This window comes from Megalops cyprinoides, chromosome 15 (genome assembly GCF_013368585.1).
Source record: "Megalops cyprinoides isolate fMegCyp1 chromosome 15, fMegCyp1.pri, whole genome shotgun sequence".
Classification (NCBI taxonomy): domain Eukaryota; kingdom Metazoa; phylum Chordata; class Actinopteri; order Elopiformes; family Megalopidae; genus Megalops; species Megalops cyprinoides.
Window position 1 is genome coordinate 21,893,959 of NC_050597.1, and position 25,551 is coordinate 21,919,509.

The 25,551-nt window shown below is 45.6% G+C and overlaps 1 protein-coding gene across 1 annotated transcript; it reads right to left on the minus strand.

Annotated features, from left to right (window-relative positions):
* Window positions 1–1,338: 1,338 nt before the first annotated feature.
* On the minus strand, window positions 1,339–20,790 carry ppp1r21 (protein phosphatase 1, regulatory subunit 21). The gene is made up of 22 exons (XM_036546689.1): window positions 20,000–20,790; window positions 18,041–18,109; window positions 17,499–17,645; window positions 15,344–15,445; window positions 14,935–15,099; window positions 14,558–14,616; window positions 14,344–14,438; window positions 13,201–13,253; window positions 12,830–12,979; window positions 12,484–12,585; window positions 12,078–12,166; window positions 10,801–10,937; window positions 10,177–10,269; window positions 9,416–9,543; window positions 7,167–7,319; window positions 6,670–6,762; window positions 6,067–6,327; window positions 5,157–5,192; window positions 4,684–4,800; window positions 3,446–3,544; window positions 3,215–3,343; window positions 1,339–1,968 (listed from the first exon to the last, which is right to left on the minus strand). The coding sequence occupies exons 1-22, from the start codon at window positions 20,051–20,053 to the stop codon at window positions 1,939–1,941; spliced, it is 2,361 nt and encodes a 786-aa protein (XP_036402582.1). The 5' UTR covers window positions 20,054–20,790; the 3' UTR covers window positions 1,339–1,938.
* Window positions 20,791–25,551: the final 4,761 nt, after the last annotated feature.

A 25,551-nucleotide genomic window follows, 5' to 3' on the forward strand; every position in this document is an offset into this window, starting at 1 on the left:
ACTAAAGCAAACACACACAGAGAAGTGCTCATAGGTCCAGAAACCTCCAGCAGGCGGATTCGGCTGAGACCGACCTGCACCGACAACACACTCTGGGACGAGTTGGGGGGGTGGACGACTCACTGGCACTAAATCAGCCTTCCTTGGAAAGGCCGGGCTGCTCCCAGTAGGGAAACACAGCCTGGGTGAGCCAACCACATCACCCCCCCCCTTTCCAAAAGAGTTAATCTCTGCTCAAATCTTCTGGTAGCTACCATTTTCCTCCTCAAAAGCAAAACAATCAAACCATTCCAAAACAGCCCCTATTCCTTTGTTTCCCAGTTCACAAACTTGCTTTTTGCCCTGTCGTCGCCATTCAGGTGTGAACTGTATTTGTATTAATCTGGTTGTTTGCATCAGTAAACCATGCTAACCTTTCCAAGTGGCCCAACGTCGTGTGCTTTTCTTGTCTGAGTATCTCATCCAGCAAGTGCTAAAAGTTTCTTCTCATCAAATCCACACTCAGGCAATTCTATTGGCCTATCTTTTTATTGAATGTTTGTATTCATTTCAGCTGGACAGAGTACATGTGATGATATAGGCAGTAATACTCAACACTGAATGGATACAATTCTAACAATTCTAGAGTGTGAGGGACCTCACAGTATCCCAGAAAGGGCAACCCTCACTGATCTCACATCATATATAAGAAAAGAGTAGTGGCCCTGTGGTGAGTACCATAGATATCATACAGCAGGACATCTATGGTATTACCATTCTCCATGGTTTTGTAGATTCTATTACTGATATTGTTTCTGATCAAGAACACTGTTAAACCACATAAAACAGCACTTTTATCAATTCGATAATAAACAGACTCAAAACGTTTTCCCCCCAATATAAAGTAAAATGCTGAAGAATTTCTTAGCAATTGTTTTAAAAGAAAAACAGTGCACTGTACCAAACTTGTGTTTCCAATGATATGAATGGAGTGTACATTAAAATTGAGATTTTTTTAAATTCATGGTGATTCCTATTGGTCAGAGAGAGTCTAGGCAGAGGCAACTCCTAAACACACATTTTCACACTGTATAAAACTGCTACAGAGGAAGATCACAAAGAAAGATGGCTAACAATTTGTTCTTTCTTTTTCTCTTTCTCTCTGTGAGAAACATCAATGTTTTGTAATATGTATGTCTGTCTGCAGAGCGAGATGAAGATGGGACATCCAGGTGACAGACAGGGGGAGTGGATGGTGGTGAGGGGCTGGTCAAACTTTGTGATTCTTAAGTAAGGGCACACACATACTCTCACCAAACCAAGTACTTAAACTCTGACTCATATTATTACACCCCCCCCCCCCCCCCCAAAAAAAAAAAAAAAATCACTTGCATGCACACACATATTTCAACCCAAACCCTTTTTTTCAGGCTCCAGTTTTGCTGCATAACAATTTCAGTCACGCACACACACACACACACACACACAGTTCTGCCTCACACACACTGACTCTCACATACACAGCTCGCTTCCCGTCGCCTCTCTCCCCTCTCAGGGTGACGGACAGGGGCCGTTGGCTCCTGTCTGCCTGCACCCGGGGCAGTGCTCGTTTGTTTTTCCCTTGGCCCCTGGAAGACAGCTTCATCTTCCTCTTCTCCCTCGGCGCTCTGCCAAGCAGCTGCTTCCTCCCGCGACAGGAAGCACTTCACAAACAGTGTTTATATTTGTACAGAGATACATAAAAAAAAACTGTTTCCTCCACCAGAGTGTCGTCCTAGCCCCCGACCTGGCCGCCACTGTCCGGCAGCTAAGCAGTTTAAACACCCCCGCCTTCTCTCTCTGTCTTTCTCCTCTCTCTCAGTCCTCTGGCAGTAGTGAAGGGACTGCGCTTGTGTGGCTCTGCAGTCCGGTTCGTCCCCTGGCCTGTGATGTCCAAAGGGGCCGTCTGTCCGTGACGTCCTACCGACCCTTGTTCTTTTTCGAATTTCCCTGCAAGAGCCAGAGGGGAGGGAAAAAAAGGCACACAGATGAATAATTCAGTTTAAAACAGTAGGGTCAAACGGACAGGCTCTCTCTGCCTTTCCGGGCCAATTTTTGGAGTCTGTTGGGGTTGTTACAAGGTTTCACTTTGTAGTTGCAGAATGGAAGTCTTGTTGATGCCTGTAAAATGTGTTCAGCACAGACTTCATTCCACCCTTTCATGGCCGTCAGGGTCGCCTTTGTACAGCCTTCAGTAATGAGCTCTAATTGGGCGTGGGCCCAGGAGCAGGGCTCCTGGCGGTCTTTAATGTGCTCCGGTCCCGGGACAGGGAGGGCAGCCAGCGGCCCCAGATGTAGGCGCCCCTTTCCTCCCGGACCGGGGCCAGAAACGGCAGCAGCACCAAAACGCTCACACACTCTTTCCTCTTTTATCTGTGTGCATTTCAACAAGCCACCCGGCTCCAGCTGTCGCACTTTTAACAGCTTTCCCAGAAGCCTCCAGCAGGTGCTTTTCCCATCAGAACAGCTCTCCCCATCACCCCCAGCCCTGGCAGCCCTCCTTGCAGACATTGCTGTCAGCACGAACACCTGGACCGCTCTCAGGCCCTGATTTAATCTAACCGCAATGCGCTTGGCATTTAAGCTTTATTTTTCTCGTTCTTTACACAACATCCACTGGACGGTCCTGAAATGAATATAAAAAGTTAAGGAGAAACTCTTAAGCAAACTTGCGATAGCTATTATCAGAGCTAAAATCATACCTGGGCTCCATGCCCTAGGCTTTGTGCTCTAGGCTTCAACTCCAAGCAAACACAGATGAGATTATTTTGAAAAGGCAATGAAGTTTAATTTAGTCACATATCTTCAGTTCACTGAAAAACCTTTTGGATTATGATAATCACCACAATCCATTTGACTTGCTTCTTTTCACTCTTCAGAACATCTGTGTAAGCAGTGTTACATTCCCATAAAATGGCCCCTTAAATAATTTTAAGGATCACAGCATGTAAAATCCATGGTAATTTGATCACCATCTCTGATTTAGGCCCACACATTTAAAACATTATGGTAACCATGGAGAACTTATCATATTAGATAACTAAGTTACCTGTGTTTTTGATAAAAATTAAGCTGTACTTTTTTTAATGCATGTATTTTAATGCAATACATTGTGTGTGTGTCCGTCCTTGTGTGCATGTACGCCTCAGTGTGTGTGTGTGTGTGTGTGTGTGTGCACACGTGCACAGGACCGCACCTTGCCGCCCAGTTTGAGAGTGTCTATCTCCTCCCGCTGTTTGCTCAGCGTCTCGTTCATGCTGCACAGGTGATCGCTCATCATGCTCAGCTGATCTTCGTAGCTCCTCTTCGTCGTGGCCAGCTCGTCCTGCACGGGAGGGACAGCAAACAGGGGGAGATGGGCGCTGCTTCCACACTGACCCCTGCATAACCTCAGCCACTACGGCAACAGCATGCTGATACGCAGTACCTGCAGGCGCGAGATGTTCTGATTGGCCAGCTTCACCTCCTCTGTCAGAGTTTCCCGGGATTTCTCTGCCAGGGCCAGACGCTTGGCTAGAGCTCGACACTGCAGGGGGGAAAAACAGACAACAGTTTTAATACACCCGCGCGCGCAATCAGACATGACTACTCACAAAGATGCACTGAAAGGGACAGTGCAATACCACTGATCCCAGAACAATGCAGCTGCCACATCCTGGGTAGTAAAGCTATAGGGAGCGATGCTGTAATGCTGAGTACTGAGACATGTGGCCTGCTCAGTACTGTATCCTGGGAAACAGTGCAGTTCCTTTCTTTTGTCTGTCAAACAATTAGTCAGAATCAGGTGCACCATGACTCCCATAATACTCTCCACACAGGAAGGACATGTCCCTCTCAGTATGTGACTAACATGTGGTACTGGTAACTAACACATAGAAACACACACACACACACACACACACACACACACACACACACACACACACAGACATACACATACATATATACATACACGCACACACATCAATGTGAGCAGAGAGGCCTATAACACAAAGAAAATACAAACCAGGCCTTCCACCTTTTATTCAACATACAAACTTAACTGGGTAGGCATAGCTGAAATGAAGACTTATGAAAATAACACAGTAAGTTAAGGCTAAGTCCTCCTGCAGCTGTGGAGGGGGGATGTGACTGGGCCAGGGAGGTGGAAAGGAGGAAGGAACAGACGGAGAAGGACAACAGGGCACCATGCTGTGAGTCTACTGCAGGCAACAATGAGGTTTCAAAAACCGACGCTAACACATCTCAGATTATTCCAAGCCACAGTCTAAATGCAAGTGTGTGTGTATGTGTGTGTGTGTATGTTATATAAATAAAAATACTTATATTAAATTACATTACATTATTGTCACACTATGTGTAGCAAATGCTCTTATCTCGAGTGACTTCTATATGTGCATGTAAGTAACTTATGTATGTAAGAGCAAAGAGGGGAGGGAACACCAGGGAGAGATAAAAGGAGCAGAGGCAGAGGAGGAGAGGAAGGAAAACTAAAAGAGTACAATGAGGATGCCTGAGGAAACAGAGGCAAACGGAAACGCAAGACAAATATGAGTGTGAAAGATTAACATTATAAATAGTTAGAGGAAAGAGTCTGTATGCATCTCTGTGTTGAGGAAGTGTGTTTGTATGTGTGTGTGTGTGTGTGTGTGTCACGTCTCTCACCTCTGCATGGAAGTGCACAGCCTTGCTGTCAGAGACCTGCAGCTGTGTGGTAAGCTCCCCAACTCTCGCCATGTAGTGAGACTTTATTAGCTGCTCCCTGGACTGCTCATCCCCTACCTGCGCAGAGGGGGATTCTGGGTAAGCACCATGAGTAATGCTCAAATATGTGGACAGCAACCCGGGCTTAAAGGATGGCAGACTGGATCGTGTCCAAGATGGCACACTGCGGTTGCTCTGTTCAAGTGTTTTCAATGGGTAACGGTGAAAGACTTCATAGTTCAACAGTGTCACAGACCTTGTATGAGTGGGGATTCCAGAAGACATCAATTACATGAATGGTGGAAATAAAAATAATAGTGTGACAGATAATTAATCTGCAGAGCACCCGTCCAGTTTTACAGTCTGACCTTTGACCTTGTGTCAGACAGGTTATAAAATTGAGGAGCCTCGTTTCAGTTGATGAGAATACTCACGTCTTCACTGCCGGGGGCCACAGTCAACATGCCAACCTATCAGGAGAGAGGGAGAAGAAGAACATGCTCACAGGAAAGCCACAGGCACTTCAGGCTTCAGGGTTCTCCAGACAGCTGAGATTCACTGTGAAACTAAAGGCACCCTAAAGCTACAAAACACTGCTGCAAGTGCAATTGGTGGACAGAATCATTGTCAGGGCATTGGCCCAGACCAACAGCTCCAGAGGGTGTGTTCGCCCCACGGCTTCAGTCCTTAATGAGCCTGTGGGCTCGTTGTGTGTGCCCCTATCTCCATTATGCGTGCCCTTATCTCCTTTTCTCGCTGTGTGCTGGAGAGGATTTCACTATGGGAGGCAACCGTGCTTAAGGAGGGGCGCTAATACACCCGACGAATAAATGAATAAATCAACAAGTAAAAAAACGGGCCCGAACAAAAGAGCATTCATTGCCCCCACTTTTACGGGTCTGAGGCATAGTCTTTATGATGCTGACACCAGCTCTTTGTCTCTAATGAGCCAGACGAGAGAGAGTGAGCTGATCCACTTTCTTCAGTGGAATTCCTTCACAAACAATATGAAAGCTTCCCTTGTCACTCACATCTATTGTAGATGTAGCACAGTAGCTACAGATTAAATAAAAAGAATAGAAGCTTTAAATTAATTAACAAGACAAAAAAACTGTTTACAAAAAATTGTGTGTCTGTGTCTGAGCATGAGTGTTGATAGGCAGATGGATGTTGACAGCCAGATGGATGTGCCTGTGAGTGTATACCAACATGAGAACACAGCTGTGTGTATGTCTGTCTGTACAGGTGAATACAGGAGTTTGCATGTATATCTTAACATGTGAATGTAGGCCTGTTTGGCTGAACCTGTACAAGTTAATATAGGTGTTCCTCGCTCTTACGTACCAGACTAGTGGTCTGGATGGGCTCCTTCCCAGCTCCCCTCTCCTCTGAGTCCACCTCCTCCTGCCCGGGCGTGGCAGGGCTGCCCTCCTGTGGGACAGGCTGAGGGGTGGGGCTGCCCCCCAGGGCTGCCGCGAGTGAGGCCTCCAGCTCGGTGATTCGCTGGTTCTCCTTTTCCAGCCGAACCCTCCCAAGCTGGGCCTCCAGCAGCCAGTGTTCTTTCTCCTGCTCCAGACGGGCAATCTTCTCCTGACTCTGCTGCACCTAAGGGAAGTAGAGAGAGACTGTAAAGCCTTTTATTAGGCTTATTATTTCACTATTTATTTACCCAAGAGCATGGGAACAGTACTATCTGTACATATTTACACACAGAAATAAATAAAGGGGAGGGCAGTTAAAGTTACTATACTGTTAAATAAAATGCCTCAGATGGTCCCTGCTATAGCCCAGCCCTGAGCAATGGCTACACTGTCAAAGAAACAATTGCATAAAATGAAGAAGTCAGTGTTCCTTAGACAGGAATATATCTGAAGCAGGTGAATGAGCAGGAGGTATAAGGGGAAAGTGCCACTGAGAAAGGAGAAAGAGGAGACTGATAAAGGGTACCTGCTGTGTGAGGCCCTCGCGGCTCTCTGTGGAGCTGGTCAGGACGCGGCGGTTCGTCAGCGCCTCTGCGTACGGCACCGATTCTGGCCGCGACTGTACACACAGAGGGACACACAGACACAAAGGGATACGCACAGTACAGGGACACACAAACACAAACACATACACACACACACACACACACAGATACAACAAATTGTATTTTATCAATTACATGGCCAGCACAAGGGCTAATACATAATTTCTTTCTACATGCTACTAAACTACTTCCCTTTGGTTTCCCTTAGAACAAGAGATGTGCCCTGTAAAGTCTTCCAGCTCATAAAAACACTAAGCCTATAAATAAACAGGCTTTTAACCGGTCTTAGACCTACTAGCTTAATGCCAGTTAGTGTTAATTAAGTCCGCGTGCTCTGGTGTGTCACACAGGACTGGAAGCACAAAGGAGCAGGTGCTGGGCGTCTGGCACGAATGTGCAAGTGCAGGAATATACTGACCTTCCTGATCGCTCGCATGTAAGCAGCCGCCTGCTTCTTGTTACCCAGCATGCTCTCTGCCTGGAGGGGGTTTAGGGAACCCGTGCCACCCCTCGGCCCGTAGCCTGCCGACGACGCGAAGAAGTCCAGGTTGTTGCTGAAGAACGTGGCGATCTGCACAACCCACCAGAGAGGAGGTAAACGAGAGAGACGAAACCAAAGGAAATCTAGAGCAGCACTCCATTCCGCACTGAAAACCCCCACTTGATAATCATCTTGGCAGCTCTGAAATAAAATCATTTACTCCTTGTCCCATTTGGCAGTCATTCCAGAAAGTTTCATCCAAATCCTCTGTAACTTTGAGTTATCCTTTTCAGAGAGACAGACACAGCGGTGACCGCAGTGCCAACCGGTGGTGGTGGATGTAATGGCTGCCATTCTACAAAAAAGCAATATCAAAAGTCGAGTGCAAAAACATGACATTCACCGTATCACAAGAAAGACCTGAATTAGGAGGAAGCATAAGGAGAGAGCGCCGAGGCTACGGGAGGGTAACAGATGGAAAAGCTGCGCTTGGCAGAATCCAAACAACAGGCTGGTACGAGGCCTAAGATGAACACATGCTGCTCTGGAGTCAGCCAAATCCGTCCCTGGACCCCGAGCAAACCGGGGAGGGCTGCAGCCGGCACTGATCCGCATCCACACTCGAGCTCGGCGCTGCCACCCAGCCCTCAGAGACCAGACCACGACACATCTAACAATCTCAATCACCTTCCCAGCCCCACAGCCCGCTCACTCAACATGGCACACACAACTAGGGACAGACCAGTATTACAGATAATTATACTGCATAATTTATCACACGTGCCAGTTTGGCAGTGTTCAATTCGGCTTCACAAGTGACATGTTTTCTCTGTACTTGCCGTAATCATTTGCTGATACATTTGTTTAAATGTTATTCAAACCCTTAATCTCCGGTAAACTCGGGGAGATGTGTCTGCGTTCAGTCCCTGAATCTTTCTAATCGGCCTGACTTTGTTCGAAAGCATTCTACATTAGAGAATATGTTGGCTGGTTTATCACTTACTTTTGGTCTCAGAAAAATCATTATGACCATGTACAGATAAAACATACTGGCACACAAATCATCACTGTAGCTCACATCTCCACAGCTACCCCTCAGCTCTCACCTGATGTCAAAAACACCCCTGTGACAACCTCCCGAGGGCCCCCTTCATCTAAACTCCACCACCTGCAGGATTTATTTCTAACGAAAAGCAGGTCAACCGTATCCAAACAGAGATGTAAGGGGATTTAGTCACGCTTAACTTGCTATCTCCGGGGTGAATGACAGTGCAGACATTAACAAAACAAATTTAAGGAGGCAGTACAGTCGAACACCTAATGTGTCTCTCCCGCTGCTGCCCTGACGGCTGTGGAAGGGGACATTTAACTTGTGAAAAAGGCACAGTGAGGACACCCTCAACAGCCCGCAGCTTTCCTGAAGAGACGGAGACTAGAAGACTGTAGGACTATGACCTGTCTTTCACTTCTCAGGTAATAAACCCCCTCGTCGGGGGGACTGGCCTCTCGTAAAAACATCACTTGCCACATTTTTGACCTCGGCTGCCTTTAAAACTCTGCAGGTTCACAGCAGCAGCGCTCCCAGGGCTGTGCTTTCTTCATATTGTAAAAACAAGCACAGCAGAAGCTCTCCATCAGACCTGGCCCGGCCTCTCCTCCGTCGCTCAGCCTCCCATCCTCTCAGTAGGCCTTCTGCGTAATTGCGGAGTGGCTGCGCCGCCCCCTGGTGCACAGTTACACGGACGCCTGCTTATTTAGCTGTCTGCCTCCAAGGCGCAACGCTTGGGCTTGAGGGGAGGATGCTCGTTCCTGTAATTACACCCCCTCAGCCCCCCCACGGTCAGTCAGATACCCGTCAGCACCCTCACGCAGCGAGCAGCCAGTCCCGTAATTACCCTAAAGTCGTGACAGAAGAGTGAGGCTTCTCAAACCCACCCCCCCCACAGTGGGTAGTGCTACTGTGTGTTATCATTCACTGGCTAAACACCAATCAGCGCAAATCCCATCCAATCAGTCCAACTAAACCAAGAAAAAAAAAACAATACGATGATATAACAGCACACAGTAACCCTACAGATTTGATGCTCAGGAAGTCTCACTTTCACACCACTAACCCCCTCTATGCCAACCGCCCCCCATTCACTGGTTAGCCACACCCCTCTGTCCATGGTCTCTCCCAACCCTACCTTCCCAGTGCAGCTAGTGAGGGAGCCCAGCGAGGACAGCAGACATTCGTTGGTGGTGCTCAGCTTCTGGGTGACGGTGGGAAGCTCCTGCTCCAATGTGGCCTTTTGGCTGTAGTGTTTGGACATCTCTGAGAAAGGGAGAGGGAGGAGGGAGAGAGACAGAGAATAAGAGACAAACAGCCAGAGCTGAGTTCCATCTCTGAACTCCGTACTGGAAAACACGGTCAAGCCGCATCTTAACCATGTTCCAACACATAAATTCAGCCAGCTGGCGCCTACACTTCGAGCTGCTGGTTCCTGTACAAGGCAAGCAACCGTTTATCACACACTGTATCACAGTAGTGCCAGCCACACAGCTGGGCTGACAGGTGGCCAGGCAATGGCTTTTAGCCGACTGAATTTAATAGGTCAGTTGAGGTGCAACTTGGGACAAATACAGAGGATAATATATAGTGACACAACCGAGCGCTGAAAAAATATTACCAAATTGAGGCAGTACCGAACAATATGGTATAGATCTGCACATACATAAAACTGACCTAATGAATGCCTGAGTACAGATCTAAAATTAGTCACCAGTGAAACACCTAAGTGGAGGTGCTCTGGGCTGGGGAGCTTTGCGCTGTGGCTTTTAAGACATTTTTAAGACTGAGACAGCGCAGTATCATTGGTAGTGAGATATGCATCTCGTGAGGGTAAGGAGTCACCCGCTGTGATGGGCTGCAGGAGGACGATCTGTGTGTTGCGATTGGCTGCCTCACCTTTCATGGCATCCTGCAGGCCGTGCAGACAGGCAGCCAGCTGGGTGAAGACAGCGGTGGAGCTGCTCTGAGGTAACGCGTCTGGTCGGACACCTGTAGACACGGTCACAAAAATCAGCCCTCTCTGAAATGTACAGGCACACCGTGCAGGACGGGGCTTCACCTATTCCCAAAAAACCTGTGCCAACTCTTAAAATGCTTGTTAACTAGTCAGTAGCACAGTTCAGGAGTTTAGGAGTGAATGTTCGTCTGAGGATCCTTGCTTTTTGTTTGCCGCATTAACTATAACAGTTCTCTATCAATCATATTCAGTTGGGCAGATATCTTATGAATGACTCCACTCCACTCTAACATATAAGAATATGCACGTAGGAGGCCGGAAACAAATTAGGCCATGGTTCTTAAATCCCTTTTCCGCACATCAAACATTTTCCACACCATTCATCTGCAACTGAAATGAATCATGTTCAGTATTTTAATACCATGCCAGACCACGACTCACACGTGGCACAGTTCCCCCTAGTGGAAATGAGTGGCAATGCAACTTTTGTGTGTTCAGCTGAAACCTTGCGACGGGGGAGGGGGGGGGAGACACTGATTCTGAAGGGGTAAAGAGGCACTCACCGGGTAAGGCCAGCAGGCTGATGTAGGTCTGCAGCTTCTCGAAGACGGACGTCACCTTCCTCATGTCGCTCTGCAGCTCCCTGTTCTTGGAGGTGAGAGCTGCGGTGCAGAGAGGAGCCTCACACTCCTCCTCCAAACTGACAGAGACAGGGGGCGTCAGATACACACACACACACAGACCCAAACACATACACACACACACAGACCCAAACACATATACACACACACACAGACCCAAACACATATACACACACACACAGACCCAAACACATATACACACACACATACACAGACCCAAACACATATACACACACACAGACCCAAACACATATACACACACACAGACCCAAACACATATACACACACACATACACAGACCCAAACACATATACACACACACAGACCCAAACACATATACACACACACAGACCCAAACACATATACACACACACACAGACCCAAACACATATACACACACACACAGACCCAAACACATACACACACACACACAGACCCAAACACATATACACACACACGCGCACACACATATACACACACACAGACCCAAACACATATACACACACACACAGACCCAAACACATATACACACACACGCGCACACACACGCGCGCACACACACAGACCCAAACACATATACACACACACGCGCACACACACGCGCACACACAGACCCAAACACATATACACACACACACACACACACAGACCCAAACACATATACACACACACGCGCACACACACACACACACACAGACCCAAACACATATACACACACACGCGCACACACACACACACACACACACACACACACACACACAGACCCAAACACATATACACACACACGCGCACACACACGCGCACACACACACAGGGGCTCCCTCAGACTGGGAGAGGAAAGGTATCGCAAACTCACTGCTAGCACATCATGTCGCTTGGGTCAGGGGAGGGGAGAATCATAAACCCTGCACACATCCAGAACGGGGGCCTCCTTAGGAATCTTAGGCCTCCAGTTTATCCGTAAATCATTCAGATAGCTTTTTTCAAATCGACCCAACACACAGTTGCGGTACTATTCACATACTATTAGCAGCACGGTTGCTCCCATATAATTAGCAGCATGACTACACACAGCTTGCACACAGACAATTCTTCAGACTGCATTCAAAAGAACTGAACAGCAACAGACTGAAAGCACATCTAAAGTTTTGAAAATGAATGAAAACAAAAGATGAGTGGTTCGGAGGGCACAGACAGACCTTTTGAGCTGGTAGGGGAGAATCTTCTGCAGGAAGCGTGTGTAGGATGTGAACTGATCTGAAAACTCCTTGAGTTTCCCCACAGTTTCCTTTAAAGGAACATGAGCATTCAGGACTACTGTACAGGAGTATCATCTAGGAGCATTCAAGACCACTGTGCAACAATAATACCCAGAAGCATTCAGGACTACCATATAAGAGTATTACCTAACAGAATTCAGAGCTCCTGAATTATTAAGCATTTATTAAGCAGAATTCAGACAGTGGTAGTGTTGTATGTCTAATATTTTTGTTAGATGTAGCCACTATAATCATGGCGCTAGATGTTAACAGGGGCCTGATTTGGCAGACATGTCAGTGTGCTTTCTGCCATCTCGTGTATGTGCATTGCATGTGTTCCTCTCACCAGGGTTGTGACCGTGTCCTCAGTGATGCTCTGGTGCAGTTGCAGGAGGCCGTCCTCTAGGGGGCGCACGTAGGCCGCATTCTCGTGCAAGTAGTGGGAAAACTACAGACAGCAGGGGAGAGACAACATCAGTACCATAGAGGAAGAGCGAGCTAAGGATATGCAGCATAACAACACCACATATGCTGAGGAGATACAACACAGGATCCAGAGACCAAAGCATCATACGGAAGCTCACAAGAATGCAACAAAGTACAAATAAAATGCATTTTTATATGCACTCACACTTATGACCATTCCTTGTACAAACATGGGTAATATACACAAAGAAAAAGACAGTGGATACCCTCTGGTTGAGGGCAGAAACTGGCTCGATGGAGGAGTCCAGGGGGTAGATGTGGATTCTCTGCTCTGTGTAGCTGTGGAAGTTGAGCAGGGCAGCCACCAGGTCCTGGACAAAGGTCAATGCCTGACCAGCAACATCACGCGCCTTTAGCTAAATGAGAGTGAGAGAGGGAGACGGACGAGGGAGGAGAGAGGAAAGGGTTACAAGAGGGTGGGCAGAGAAGGGAGTGAAGGAGGGGGGTGAGGGTGCAAGAAGGAAGAGGGGAAAAAGGGAGGAGGGAAAGAGAACACTTTAACTGCCACATTAATACATCATCACAAATACATTCCAGAGTGACATCATCAGTGTCACCATGACCTCATCCCACTCACCTGGTGCCTCCTGTTATGCGGGGGAACGTTCAGGGTGTTATAATCACTGTATTCTTGGGAAACAAAGAGAAAAATAAGCGTAAACATGGCTTCAATATGGAGCGCATTCCAAGAATACTCTCTGTGCCAGTTACTCTTTGGCACATGTAGAATCAGAGCTCTGGGAAACCACTGATCTAGCGCTTTCTTCCATACCACTCTCTGGGTAAAAATCATTCTCTGGATCACATCTGTCTGAGAGACGCTGACTAAGGGCCCCTTCTGCACGCTCTTAAACAGATCAGAATCGACGTCCATCTGCCACAAGACATGCGGCCAGAGGCAGCTATCCTAACAGTTTCATGCTTTTCTGTAAAGAGAACTGCTCAAATTTCCTGTGCTGGGATACCTGGGTGTGGAGTTACACAACCAAACAATTTTTGATACTCCAAGGACTGAATTCACCATTTGACCTGGAACATTATTTTCAACTCAATCTGGTCATGTTACTCCCCAAAGAACAGCATCCACAAATCGACTTGGTCATGTTACACCCTAAGGACTGAGTTAACAACTCTACCTGGTCATGTTACACCCTGAGGACCAGGTTCACAGCTCAACCTGCTCATTTTACACCCGGAGGACCAAGTTCACTACTCAACCGGGCCACTTTACACTTGGCACAGACAGCCCTGAGCACATCTAGAGCAGAAAGCAGAGTATGCTAAGCTAGGCTGGTGTTGAGAGCCAGCTGGTAGACGGCAGAGTTCCACAGCTCTGGGGAGCGTCGCCTCAGCTCTTGAGTTGCTGTTTGAGCTATGGGAAACTCAGCCACAGCTTGGGCCCATCTGCACTCTAAAATCAGATTATCTGGCAAAATACATTCATTTTCCACACATCAGGGAACGTGCCTGTCTGCATGCAGTGGTGCTCAGGTGCACAGACCCATGTATGTGACACTTATTAAAGGCCGCTATGGATGCTGACAGTGTGTGTGCATCCCTTCATGTGGCATGTGATGTGTGTGTGTGTTTGGTGCATGGTGCAGCAGTGTGTGTGGTGCAGTGTGTAGAATGCTAGCGCAGTGTGCAGTGTGTGTGGAGCAGTGCGCAGTGTGTGTGGAGCAGTGCGCAGTGTGTGTGCGGTGCAGGCTGTAGCACTGACTCGTGTCATTGAAGGGCACTTTCTCCAGAATGACGCTGCTGCTCTGCTCCAGCTGTTGGTTCAGCTCTGTCTGATACTTCCTCAGCTGCTGCTGGCTGCCAACAGAGGGAGACACAACCGCCTGACCGTTCATTGGCTGCCTCACACAGACCAATCAGTGGCCTTTTGACACAAGGCACAGTTTTTGGTACAGGGAGGAACAAGAGGGCTTTACCATTCCTCTGTTCGGAGTCGGCACTCTTTGGCCTCTCGCTCTAGCGTCTGTGATTTCACCTGCAGGGAGAACATCAGCACAGGTGCATCAGAAATCATCAACACTGGCATTGCTCCAGAATTCCCCTCTCCATCCACACAAAACCTCCCCTCTTACCCACATTCCAGTCCCCCATGCCTCCCTGACATACTCACCAGTGCTGCCCACCCCTCCCTCCTCATTCCTACACAAGTTCCCTCCTTCTCCTTTTCTCCGAGCCCACACCACTGTCATTACCTCTTTTTATCACTCTGAACGCTCAGACCCCCCAGCGTGGTCACCAGGTCATTCTGGTTGTCCCTTCCCCTCCCCCGCATCCGCATTACCCCCTCCCTCACCTCCAGACGGGCTTTGTCGCTCTGCAGTTTCTCAATGGTCTCCATGTACTTTTGTGTGAGCCCGTCCACCACGGCCTGGTGCTGCTCTGAGTCCTTCTCCAGCTCCTCCAGCCGGGCCCGGAGCTCGGCCTCCTGGCGCCGGTGCTGCTCGTCCGCCTCAAAGAACTGTGTGAGCGAGGAGAGTGAGGGGCCCATTCACACAGAGATACAGGCACATACACACGTACATGAATGCACAAGCGCACACACGCGCGCGCACGCGGACACATGCACGCACAAACCAATGCATTCGCACATGCATGCACAGAAACCAATGCATGCATGTACACTTGCGTGCGTGCGTGCGTGCACACACACACACACACACACACACACACACACGCACACACACACACGCACACACACACACCTGGATGTGCAGTCTCTCGTTCTCCTGGATCTTCTTCTGCAGGTCCTCGTCAAAAACGATCTGTGCCTGCAGGCCCTGCTGGGAGGGCGAGTCTCCTCTATGCTGCAGAGACAGACAGATGGGGATGGATGGAGAAAGCACAGCGGGCCTCTTCCACATGCACATAACACCTGCGCTAACTTCAGCCCCGAAAAAATGCATTTACTGCATAGTGAAGACGATAAAGACTGCAGTGAAATCAGAGCTCATAACTCATCCTGACACTGAGACGCTGATGCCCCCCTTAAAGCAGGCCTGATTTACAGTGTAAATATAAAGTATAAAACGCTCAACGCTTGTAGAGCCTTTTAAAGAGGAAAAACTCTGTGTCAGCCTGTCCTGTAAACAGCGATCATTACTTCTAAATGGCAAACTGGCTGATTCCATTCCACTAAATCAGGGAAGTGAAATTACAGAGACCGTGACTAGGAGGAAACCAACCATGTCATCTTCTTCAATAACAACTTAAGACCAGAAGAAAATGTCAAAATACCAATCATTATGTGTAGCTTATTGCGTCTCATGGCCGTTGGCAGGTGCTGTCAATTTCACTGTCACGGTGTCTCAAAAATAACCACAGTTAACGGCTGAACATTGGAATAATGACAAGGTGTTTGGCTCACCATAAGGGGAATTTTGAATATAGTGCAACCCAGCCACTTGATCAAGTGAGTAATCAACTGGTGCATTAAAATGTCATACTAGCCCACCACAGACTGGTAACAACAGTTGAGAACTACAACGACCAAGCCGTCAGTGAATACCTGAGAAACTGAAAAAACGAAAAAGGATTCACATTTTATTCAGTTCCAATTCTGCGCACAACATCCAAATAAGTTCATGGAGAGGCAGCAATCCGCTTTGAGGTTTAAAGAGATTGCTTACCTCACACAGATAAAGCAGATACCTGCTTCCTTTGTTTACAACTCTTTTATTTAAACGCTAACAAAGTGTTTTCAATTTTCAGTCTGTTTTGCTGCTCGTGTTTATACTGTACATTCATTTTTTCTAATTAGTCTTGCAGTTTGCACTCCACATTAGCTACTAGCTGATGTTACTGACTTGCAAATACAGTAAACAAAACCAACAACCCAGATCAAGTCTTTGACATTTTCTCTGACTTTTCTACAAAGCAGAAAGGACACAAGTTGCTACTCTGTTGAAACGGTGAGGTTAAGTAAGTAATGAGCAAGCTATCTATCTAGATACAGTGGCAGCACAATTCTGGTTGTCATCTGATGGAACACTGCCCTAAAGAAACCTATAATTTCTCACTTCTGACTACATGAGACTGAAACTGCAGCTTATTCCACAGAGCTGCCCCTCAGCAGGCTGGAGAATCTGCTCGAGTCGTGGAATGGCGGAGCTTGCAGTTTTTAGAGGCTCACTCACTTGGCAGGAATGTTTTCATGCATTCCAGCAACATCAGTCCAGAGCAAGAGTATTCGATAAGGCAGGGCGGACTGTTCACAAAGTAAGGCCCCATCAAAAAGAGATGTGGACATGCTTCAGTTCCTACATAAAACAGTCATGCGTAAGCCTGCCTTTTAAGGTAGCACTGGACATTGTCAACTAGTCTTGTTAGAGAAAGGTCTAGGGTTATGGTTTAGGGTTAGTGGTTAGGGTTTTAAGGCTGCGGTTAAGGTTAGGGCTACGGTTGGGGTTAGGGTCAGGGTTTTAGGGCTGGGATTAAGGTTAGCGTTTCAGGGTTGGGGTTAAGGTTAGAGGTTAGGATTTAGTTCAGCGTTAGGTTAGGGTTTAGTTCAGGGTTAGGGCTAGAGCTAGGGTTAAGGTTAGGCCTACAGCTAGGGCTTGGGTTAGGGTTACAGCGAAAGCTGGGGTTAGTTCTAGGGTTAAGGTTACAGTTAGGCTTAGGGTTAGTAATGCAACAGAACAGCCCATACAAATACTGTGACTTTTTGAGTGTTTACAATTATTAAAAATATCTGTACTGCTATTGACAATATTCAAAAGTTCTTATTAACCCAGCCTAACAACTACAGCTTATGTCCCTGGCTACCTAACCTGCACTTCTTCTCTTGCCCACCCAAGCTCCTCTCGAATTGCCTTTGACATGTTGGTCTTTTAGCCTGTCCTGTGTCCCTGTGCCTATTACCTTGCTCTTCCTGCCCTTGGCCTCGCTGGCAGCCAGCTCCTCCTGCAGTAACTCCACCCTCTTGGCCAGCTGCTGGTTACGGAAGCTGAGGCTGTCCATCTCCTGCTCCACCTTCCGCAGGCTCTGATCCCTCTGCTTCACCTGCTCCTGTGGGACGGATGGATAGAGGGATTACATTGTTGAGGAGTGAAAATAAAGATGCAATCGCCTAAGTCAATCTGCATTTCAATATGTCCAAGGAAAAAAGAGCAAGAACAAATACACATAGGCAAGACTGTGTGCTGGTTGAACTCATGTTACAGTTGACAGGAACAGACAGTAAATTTGGGCAGTAAGTATGAACGGTACTGGCTGTAGCCTAATGTGTAAATGATGCCTCAATCAGTCTACCAGTTACACAGAATCTATACTTTCCCCAGTTGCAATAGCCAACAGACAGTCGAAACCCTTTTACACAGAGAGCTTTCTGTATCTGGGACTAAAGCTTCTGTACAGAAAACACAACAATGGGCTGATGGGAAGGCTGCTGGCTGATGTCATACCTTGAGGGAGGCAGAGTTGGCCTGCTCGTCCACCACAGCTTTCTTCAGAACCTGGTTCTGGGCCCGGAGCTGCATGTGAGGAGGGCACACAATGAAGCACTCTCCACAGTAAACGCACACACACAGCCACACACATGCACACATACACACACGTCAATATACCAGAAGCAGAAGCAGTTCATCAAAGTTAATGAAAAGAAAGGAGACTCAGGGAAAATAATAGAGAATTTAACTTGCCTTTATTGGCACATGTTGAAAGCCAAAAAAATTAAACCATTCACTCTTAAAGACCACAGACAGATTCGTTTGCAAATTATTAAACACATCCCACAGTAATTCCAGAATTTAAATAAACAAAACCTACAATAAGACCCAACAGACAGAGAACAAAAACATCCACTTCTTAAATAGATCAGAGAATCAAAATGAGCTCTTCATTATCAGCAATTACAAACAGGATCCACTCCGGAAACACACACCCCTCAGATAGTAGTCCCCGGCTCAACCACATAATTGATCATCTCATACTAGAGCAAAGTCAATTTTCAGTCGCGCAGCCACCAAGGCCATCGTCATGCTTTCAAGACCCGCCGATCCACGCCCTAAGATTTTATTTTTCTGGGGTTTTACTAGGGCAGAGTACAAGAACAGCAACCACCTCTTCCTGAATCAGGGACCTTTAATCTTTGCAAGGCCAGGATCAGTCCGCCACCTCGTAGTGCCAGCTCTTCCTAAATCAGACAGGAAATCAGCCGCGTGGACTGCTGACTGTTTCCCAGAAGCACAGGAAACCTCCTCAGCAGACCTGCAGTCTGCTGAGTAAGCAGCCACTGTGCCCAGCAGAAATTGTTTTTTCATTGTTAATGTTTCACTTTTTTACTTGGAAAAGAAATCAGGATGACCGTGAGTGAAGCAGGTTTTGACTTCAAATGAATGATTTACTTTTAACCTTGATTGAGTCAGGGATAAGTGTGTGATAGAAAGACATTAGATGTAAAGTCTTGAACTCAATTAATGGGAGAACACGGATGACACTTTTCTGTAGTTTTTCCTCTTTTTTCTATGAGCAGTTTCAGTATCCCTATCATGCTATTGACTTAAAAGTTTTTTTGGTGGTAAGAATTTTGCTAAATGAGCTTTCATTACAACACACCAATGTGTGTGGCAAATGGAATAATAACAATAAGCAATTATGTTTGTTTAACAGTAATAATCAATGTCAGTGCTTTTACAATTCAGGACTATGGCAGTCCTGATGTTGAGAGGTAGAACCTTTTGAATTTCACCACTCACATAGTAATAAATAATAGAAATAACACAAAGTTTCTCAAACCAGTTTAAGCTGCAACACAAAGGACACCAAAAAATCTTTATAAAAAGTGATACTGTGATGTGTACTTTTCAATAAGTCAAGAAGTCATATTCAATTTAACAGCAAGGACATCACCTGAAATTATCATTTAGAGTAACAGGTCAGCAACATCAGGACAATATTTCATTTACTCACTGGGGGTGTGCAAACACCAGTTCAAAATATAGGCTTGTCACTTAGCTAGCAACGGATGTTATTTTCAATTTGCATGTGATGTGAATTTATGTATTACTGTACCCACTTAAAATTAGTTTCTAATACTAACATTAATGCTGTATTTCTACTTAATTCTGCTTTACTTTCCACTAATTATTCACCTAACTAGGTAATCCCTATAAAACGCCTTCAGAGTGCAAATGTGCTACGTTATTCACGGTGACAATCCATGTATCTTTCATATAACGGTACAGACATTTGCAAAAATACACACAAAACGAGGAACTGGCCTTAAAAGATACTTAGCCAATTAGCGATACCTGAACTAAAACTTTACGACTGGCAAGCGGTTCTCAGAAGCTCGAAATGACGACAGGAAATTTAATCTAGCTGCAACTCTATCGAGAGAGAGACATTATACCCATACTTACCTTGGAATATTCCTGAGCCAGCTTGCTATACTTTGCCTGTAAATCTGCAGCCATTTTGTTGTCACTTTTTATAGTGTGCTAATGACAAACTAGTTATGAATAGATAGCTAAATAACACTTAGCTACCTAGCTAACAAGCGAGCTAAGCAAATAGGGGTAGTAAGCTATCTCGCCGTAGATGCCTAGGTAACTAGATAGCGACGTGTTTGTAAACAGTAAACGGAGTGATCAGTTCGACAAATGACAGCTACAACTGACGTTAGCTGGCTGCAGCTGATCAGTGTGATCAGATATGGTGTAAACACATTAATGCACAATTCATTTCACGGAAAATTGTACAGTAATGACTACACAGCAAGCTAACGCAATGTGGGCGACAACCTGATTCTTTTCTTGCAATGACGTTAGCACGTTAATAACGTTAACCAACACTCCCTGTCCTTGGATAGTCGTTAGCTAGCTAAATCGGATACCACCGTCTTTAGCTTTCTAGAAAGCCATCTTTCCGGCTGTCTTTTTCCAAAACACGTACCTAGCTAACTAGCTAAACTGAGCTAATAGCGAGTACCGCCATCAACACACACCCAAATCGATGTGATTCAAGTTATTGGCTAGATGACTAACAAACTATGCCCGTGCACTACACATTTATGATGTTTTCCAACAGTCAATTGGTTTTCCACGGAAACAAACGCCTTTTCAAATACAGCTCTAACCCTTGCCATTTTCAAGCATAGGACTGAAGCGGCATTCTCTATCAAAACCCTCTGGTCAAACCAGCTCAGGCCGTAGCTTCCGGCTTTCGGTTCAAAGTTCATCAAAACAGACAGGGTGGGGAAAAGATCCTTCACACCAGCATGATAATCGTTCTCTGTACAGTTTGCTTTAAACGTTTTAACACTGAGGCACAATAATACCGGAACTTTTTTATCACCGTATACAAACAACCGGAACTTTTTTTATTAAATCAGGAAAAAGGCAAAGTGCATTTTCTCTATTCTAATAAACAACACTACGCTATCTCTCTTCACGGTCTCTGGTGGGAAGGGTACACCATGGCTCCACGAGACAACAGTGCCCTCTAGTGTTTGGATGAGTAAATCGTCGTTATTATTCCTCAGACATTCTATTGCTTGCTTTAGTCAGCAACTCTGAGTAAAATTTACAGTTTGATCTGAGCTCAACAGAATTAGGGCTCCATGTTTTGATGAAAGGCAATAGTTGTGCTATACAGAGTTTTGTGCAAAATAAGATAAATTATAATCCAGGCAGACTGTAATGGCAATGACCATTTGTTTTTTGATGAATGTGAGTCCGGTAACCGCATAAACATCCATAAATGTCTGTGCAAGTAGGTATGCTATGTAAAAAAACAGTTATTTAAGTCTAATAATGAGTGATATACTTTGTTGATTCATTTCACAGCAAGGTTTTACCACCTGTTAAAGTTGTTTTACTCAAAAGCCCATCACCTGACCTCTGTAAAAAAAAAAAAAAAAAAAAAAAAAAAACCTTACCACAGGGAATCAGATTCTGAGCCTAATGGAAGCCCATGAGGGAAATGAAACTTTATTGTTAGCAAAATGTCACCACTGAAAGAAATCTAACAACCAACATCTTGTAGTTTAAATCCTTTTTAGAATCCACGGGGTACTCCACATTGTTGTATGTTGGTCTCTACCATATTCTTGAGCTACAGGAGGGAAATATAGTTCTGTTTGCCACAAAACAGCTATGACTGTAGAATTATGTCTACATTGATTTCAATGTTTTATTGCCCCAAGCACTGAAACTGAAAGATAGGTGAATGTGTTGAGAACATGGAAGTAATGTGAAGTAATGGTTAGGGAATCAGACTTGAATTTGCAGGTCCAAATCACAAGAAGTTTTACTTAAGACGTTCTGCAATGGAGAGTATGTCCAAACCTGACCACACTCTACATTCAGCGTTCATATGGAGCTCATAAGCAAGAGGCAAGAGATAACAGCTTCTCAAAGTATCCATAAATAATGGCATATGCTTTATGGCATACAACATTTTCTTTTTAAAATGACTATTTAGTTACCAACACAAACTGTATCACTCTTCACCTGCTCTAATTAAACTTGTGTCCTTAAAGAACATTTAAAAAGTATAAATGCCAAGCTCATGAACATCCTGTGTAGACTTAGGAAGGCCTTATGAATACCTTCTCTGCAAAGTGAAAGGAAAGTGGGACTGATCAAAGGGCTGAATGAATGAAATAAAATTCACAGCACTACCCTCTGGTGGGTATATGTAGCTATGGGATACTTATTACTTTGTTTGCCTCATGTCACTCAAGGATAAATCAACAGAGCTTGCTCACAATGCCAAATTTAAATCTTCCTGTCTCACTTTAATATTTGTGTCAGTCTACTACTAGCTGCCATACCATAACATTGTTCTCACATGTAACAAATTCTTACGCCCTATCTGATGTTCCCCATTCACCAAGCACACGCACGTCTCTCATTTTCTCGAATGCACACCCAAGCACAGGAAAAATACCTTGCATTCTTTTCTTTCTCTCGCACACACACTGTCTAGCATAATATCCTCTCACAGACACAGTGTCTCATTTGTTCCTCTCTCTCTGTCACACACACACACAGACATACATATACACACACACACACACACACACATACACACACACACACACACACACACCAGCACACACTGCTAGAGGCTCTAGCTCTGTCTGGTTGCTTAGTAACTGTCGGCGTGGTGCGGTTGCCAGGGTGGCAGGGGGTTGGGGGGGAGGGGAGTTCTGATTTTCAGCAGGTTTCAGGCAGTGGGGACATGTGGGCCAGGCTACCGACAGGCATGAGAGGAGACCCCCGGGACCCCACTGAACAATCGGGGTGAGGCCAATGGATTTGGAGGCGTGTCGAAGCATCCCTTGTTCAGACCCCTCTTTGTGCGAAAATCGTCCCCATGATTAATTAACTAACAGGGAGGTGTTGGGACATTTAATTGAGCATCCATTAGAGGCGCATTCTAATGGCACACAAATAGATAATGCACGTCTTTGGAAATTCTGCGTTGCACAACTTTCAGGTGAAATTGTTTTCATTCAGTCTGTACTGTAGACCTAAACTTGATCACACATACAGTGTATTTTACTACCTTGACTTCATGGTATCCCTGGGTGCCATTCCATGCATTTTATTGATGCTGTTTTCTAATGGGTGATGTTCAGCAGTAGTTGATCCCCCTCCCCCAAATAAGTGTGTCCTGTGGTACAAGGCCTTGCTTTTGGGTACAGGTTGCACTGGTGGAAAGGATGAGTAGGGTGCATTTTCTTGTCCACATTCACATCTCAGCTCTTTCTTGTTTGCTGAGAAATTAATTTAATTTCCAGAACACGACCCATTGGACATAACAGCGAAAACCATGTGGCTGAACCTAAGGTATTCTAAGAGCAGATACAAATGGTCTCATTTCATCTATAGTAAGAATGTGACTCTCATCAGTGGATGCCTGTACAGTGCAGAGGGACCTTTGGCACTAGCCCTTATCTGTACTTGTGTCAGAAACAAGTATGTGTTGTGTCATATAAATATAATCACTATGTTTACTTCCTTTTTGTAAAGGGTTTAAGAGAAGCTCTCTGAAAAGAGAGAAGCTCTCTGAAAATGAAACTATCACTTTGTCTTGCGCTGGCAAGTTGTACCCACCTGCAACGTGCACTGTAGACGCATTCGCCATCGATGTAAATGAGGCAGATGAAGCCTGTAACACCCTGAGGAAAGAGAGGTTTCAGTGCCTGTGGGTGTATGAACAGATACCATACTCCTGTGCCTTTTCACACAAATGCTTACCAATCTAAAAAAAAAAAAAAAACACGGCACTGGTTTATCACATGAGCGTGTTCAGGCAATAAATTAGAATTGTCAGGCCTGGTGCAGACAGTCCAAACAGAAGGGGGCGATGCTGTTCAACAACAGAACAGAACAGGAGTACTGCTAAGGGTTAAACTCCAGGGCTCACCATTTTCCTAGTTTTTATTATTTCTTAAGGACACTTTTGGACACAATTTCTCAGGCTAATGTAGCCACACACATAGTCACTATGATACACAGCATAGTATTGTGCATTATAATATACAATACATAATAGTAATTTCCATCTTGTGCACGATTTCATTCAGTCAGACACAAAAATCACAAGAAAAACAAACTACTTCCAAAGCCGTGGTAAAACAAGAACATCTTTTATTCAGTAATACCATATATAATGCAATTGCATATCTTTGGCGAAAATAAACTTTATAAACATTTTATTAACAGAGGTTAGCATACAAAAACCAAAGGTGTGTCTGTCTAACAGACATGGCGGACAACTTACGCAAACTGATACTGGATTGGCAGCTCTTAGTTAAACGTGACAAAAAAATAATAACAATAATCATCATAATGCAATTTTTTTGAAATTTGCCTGTGATATTTAATAACTCTCAAATAATAAACCAAGTGTATATCACTAAACCAGCCTGGAAATATTACCTGGTGAATACTGTCACTGACACAGGACCCCTCTGGCTCGTTAGACACTCAGGAGGTTCCTTAACTGTGGGTATTCCATTCATACCCCTTTCACCACTTATGTGACAAATCTGCTTTCTAAACATTCATTCACTGAATCCCTTCAACATAATTAAAAAATAAACCCTACAGAACACCCTTCTACCACCTACAAAGTTGCTACATTTTAGCTTAAACAGGTAGAGTTGTCTGTATTCTGAATGTACACTGAATGGTTCTGCAGCCCACTCTTCAATAAATACCAAAAGCAGGATACTGTGGGAGCAATAGACACTGTGCATGGAGTAATATCTGTGGCAAAAACCATAGACACTATGTATCACAAGACATCTATGGTAGGAGAGATCAATGTACCATTATACAGCTCTGGGTACTTTCTGCCCTCAGACACTGATTCTTGATCAGGTAATCTGAAATTAATCATAAACTGCAGACACAGGCTGTGATGTGTCATCTACGCTGTAGACACACACTGTGAATGAAGGCATATCTATAGTCAGAACAACGTGCACAGTGCATCATGGGACATGTATCCATTGTCGCGGGCTCCCCCGGTGGAGCCTGACCCAGTGCTATCAGGCGCCGTAACTGGGAGTGGTGGGCTTATCAGTTCTCCCAGCTAACGGCTCACACCGATGGCACATTTCTCTCCACTCCGTGTCTCTAAAGACGGCTGGGTGACCCAACACGAACGCGCCTCTCTCACGGCCAAGCTCCTCAGCTGCCTGATCGTTTGCTGTTGCGCTGAGGACTCGCACCGAGTCGCTGCGTTCTGTGTACACCTGTAAGCTCAGGCATCTGCACGGGTATGACAACTTAGGCAGTGACGGGCAGCCGATTTATATAAATATTAACCAAACAATATAAATAATTAAAAAAAAAACAAATAGCCGTCTAATGCATAAATTAATAATTGATACACTCCAGACAATTGGACGCTCTGCCCGGGACCTTCTGCGAGAGTGGCAGACTGCGTTTTCAGA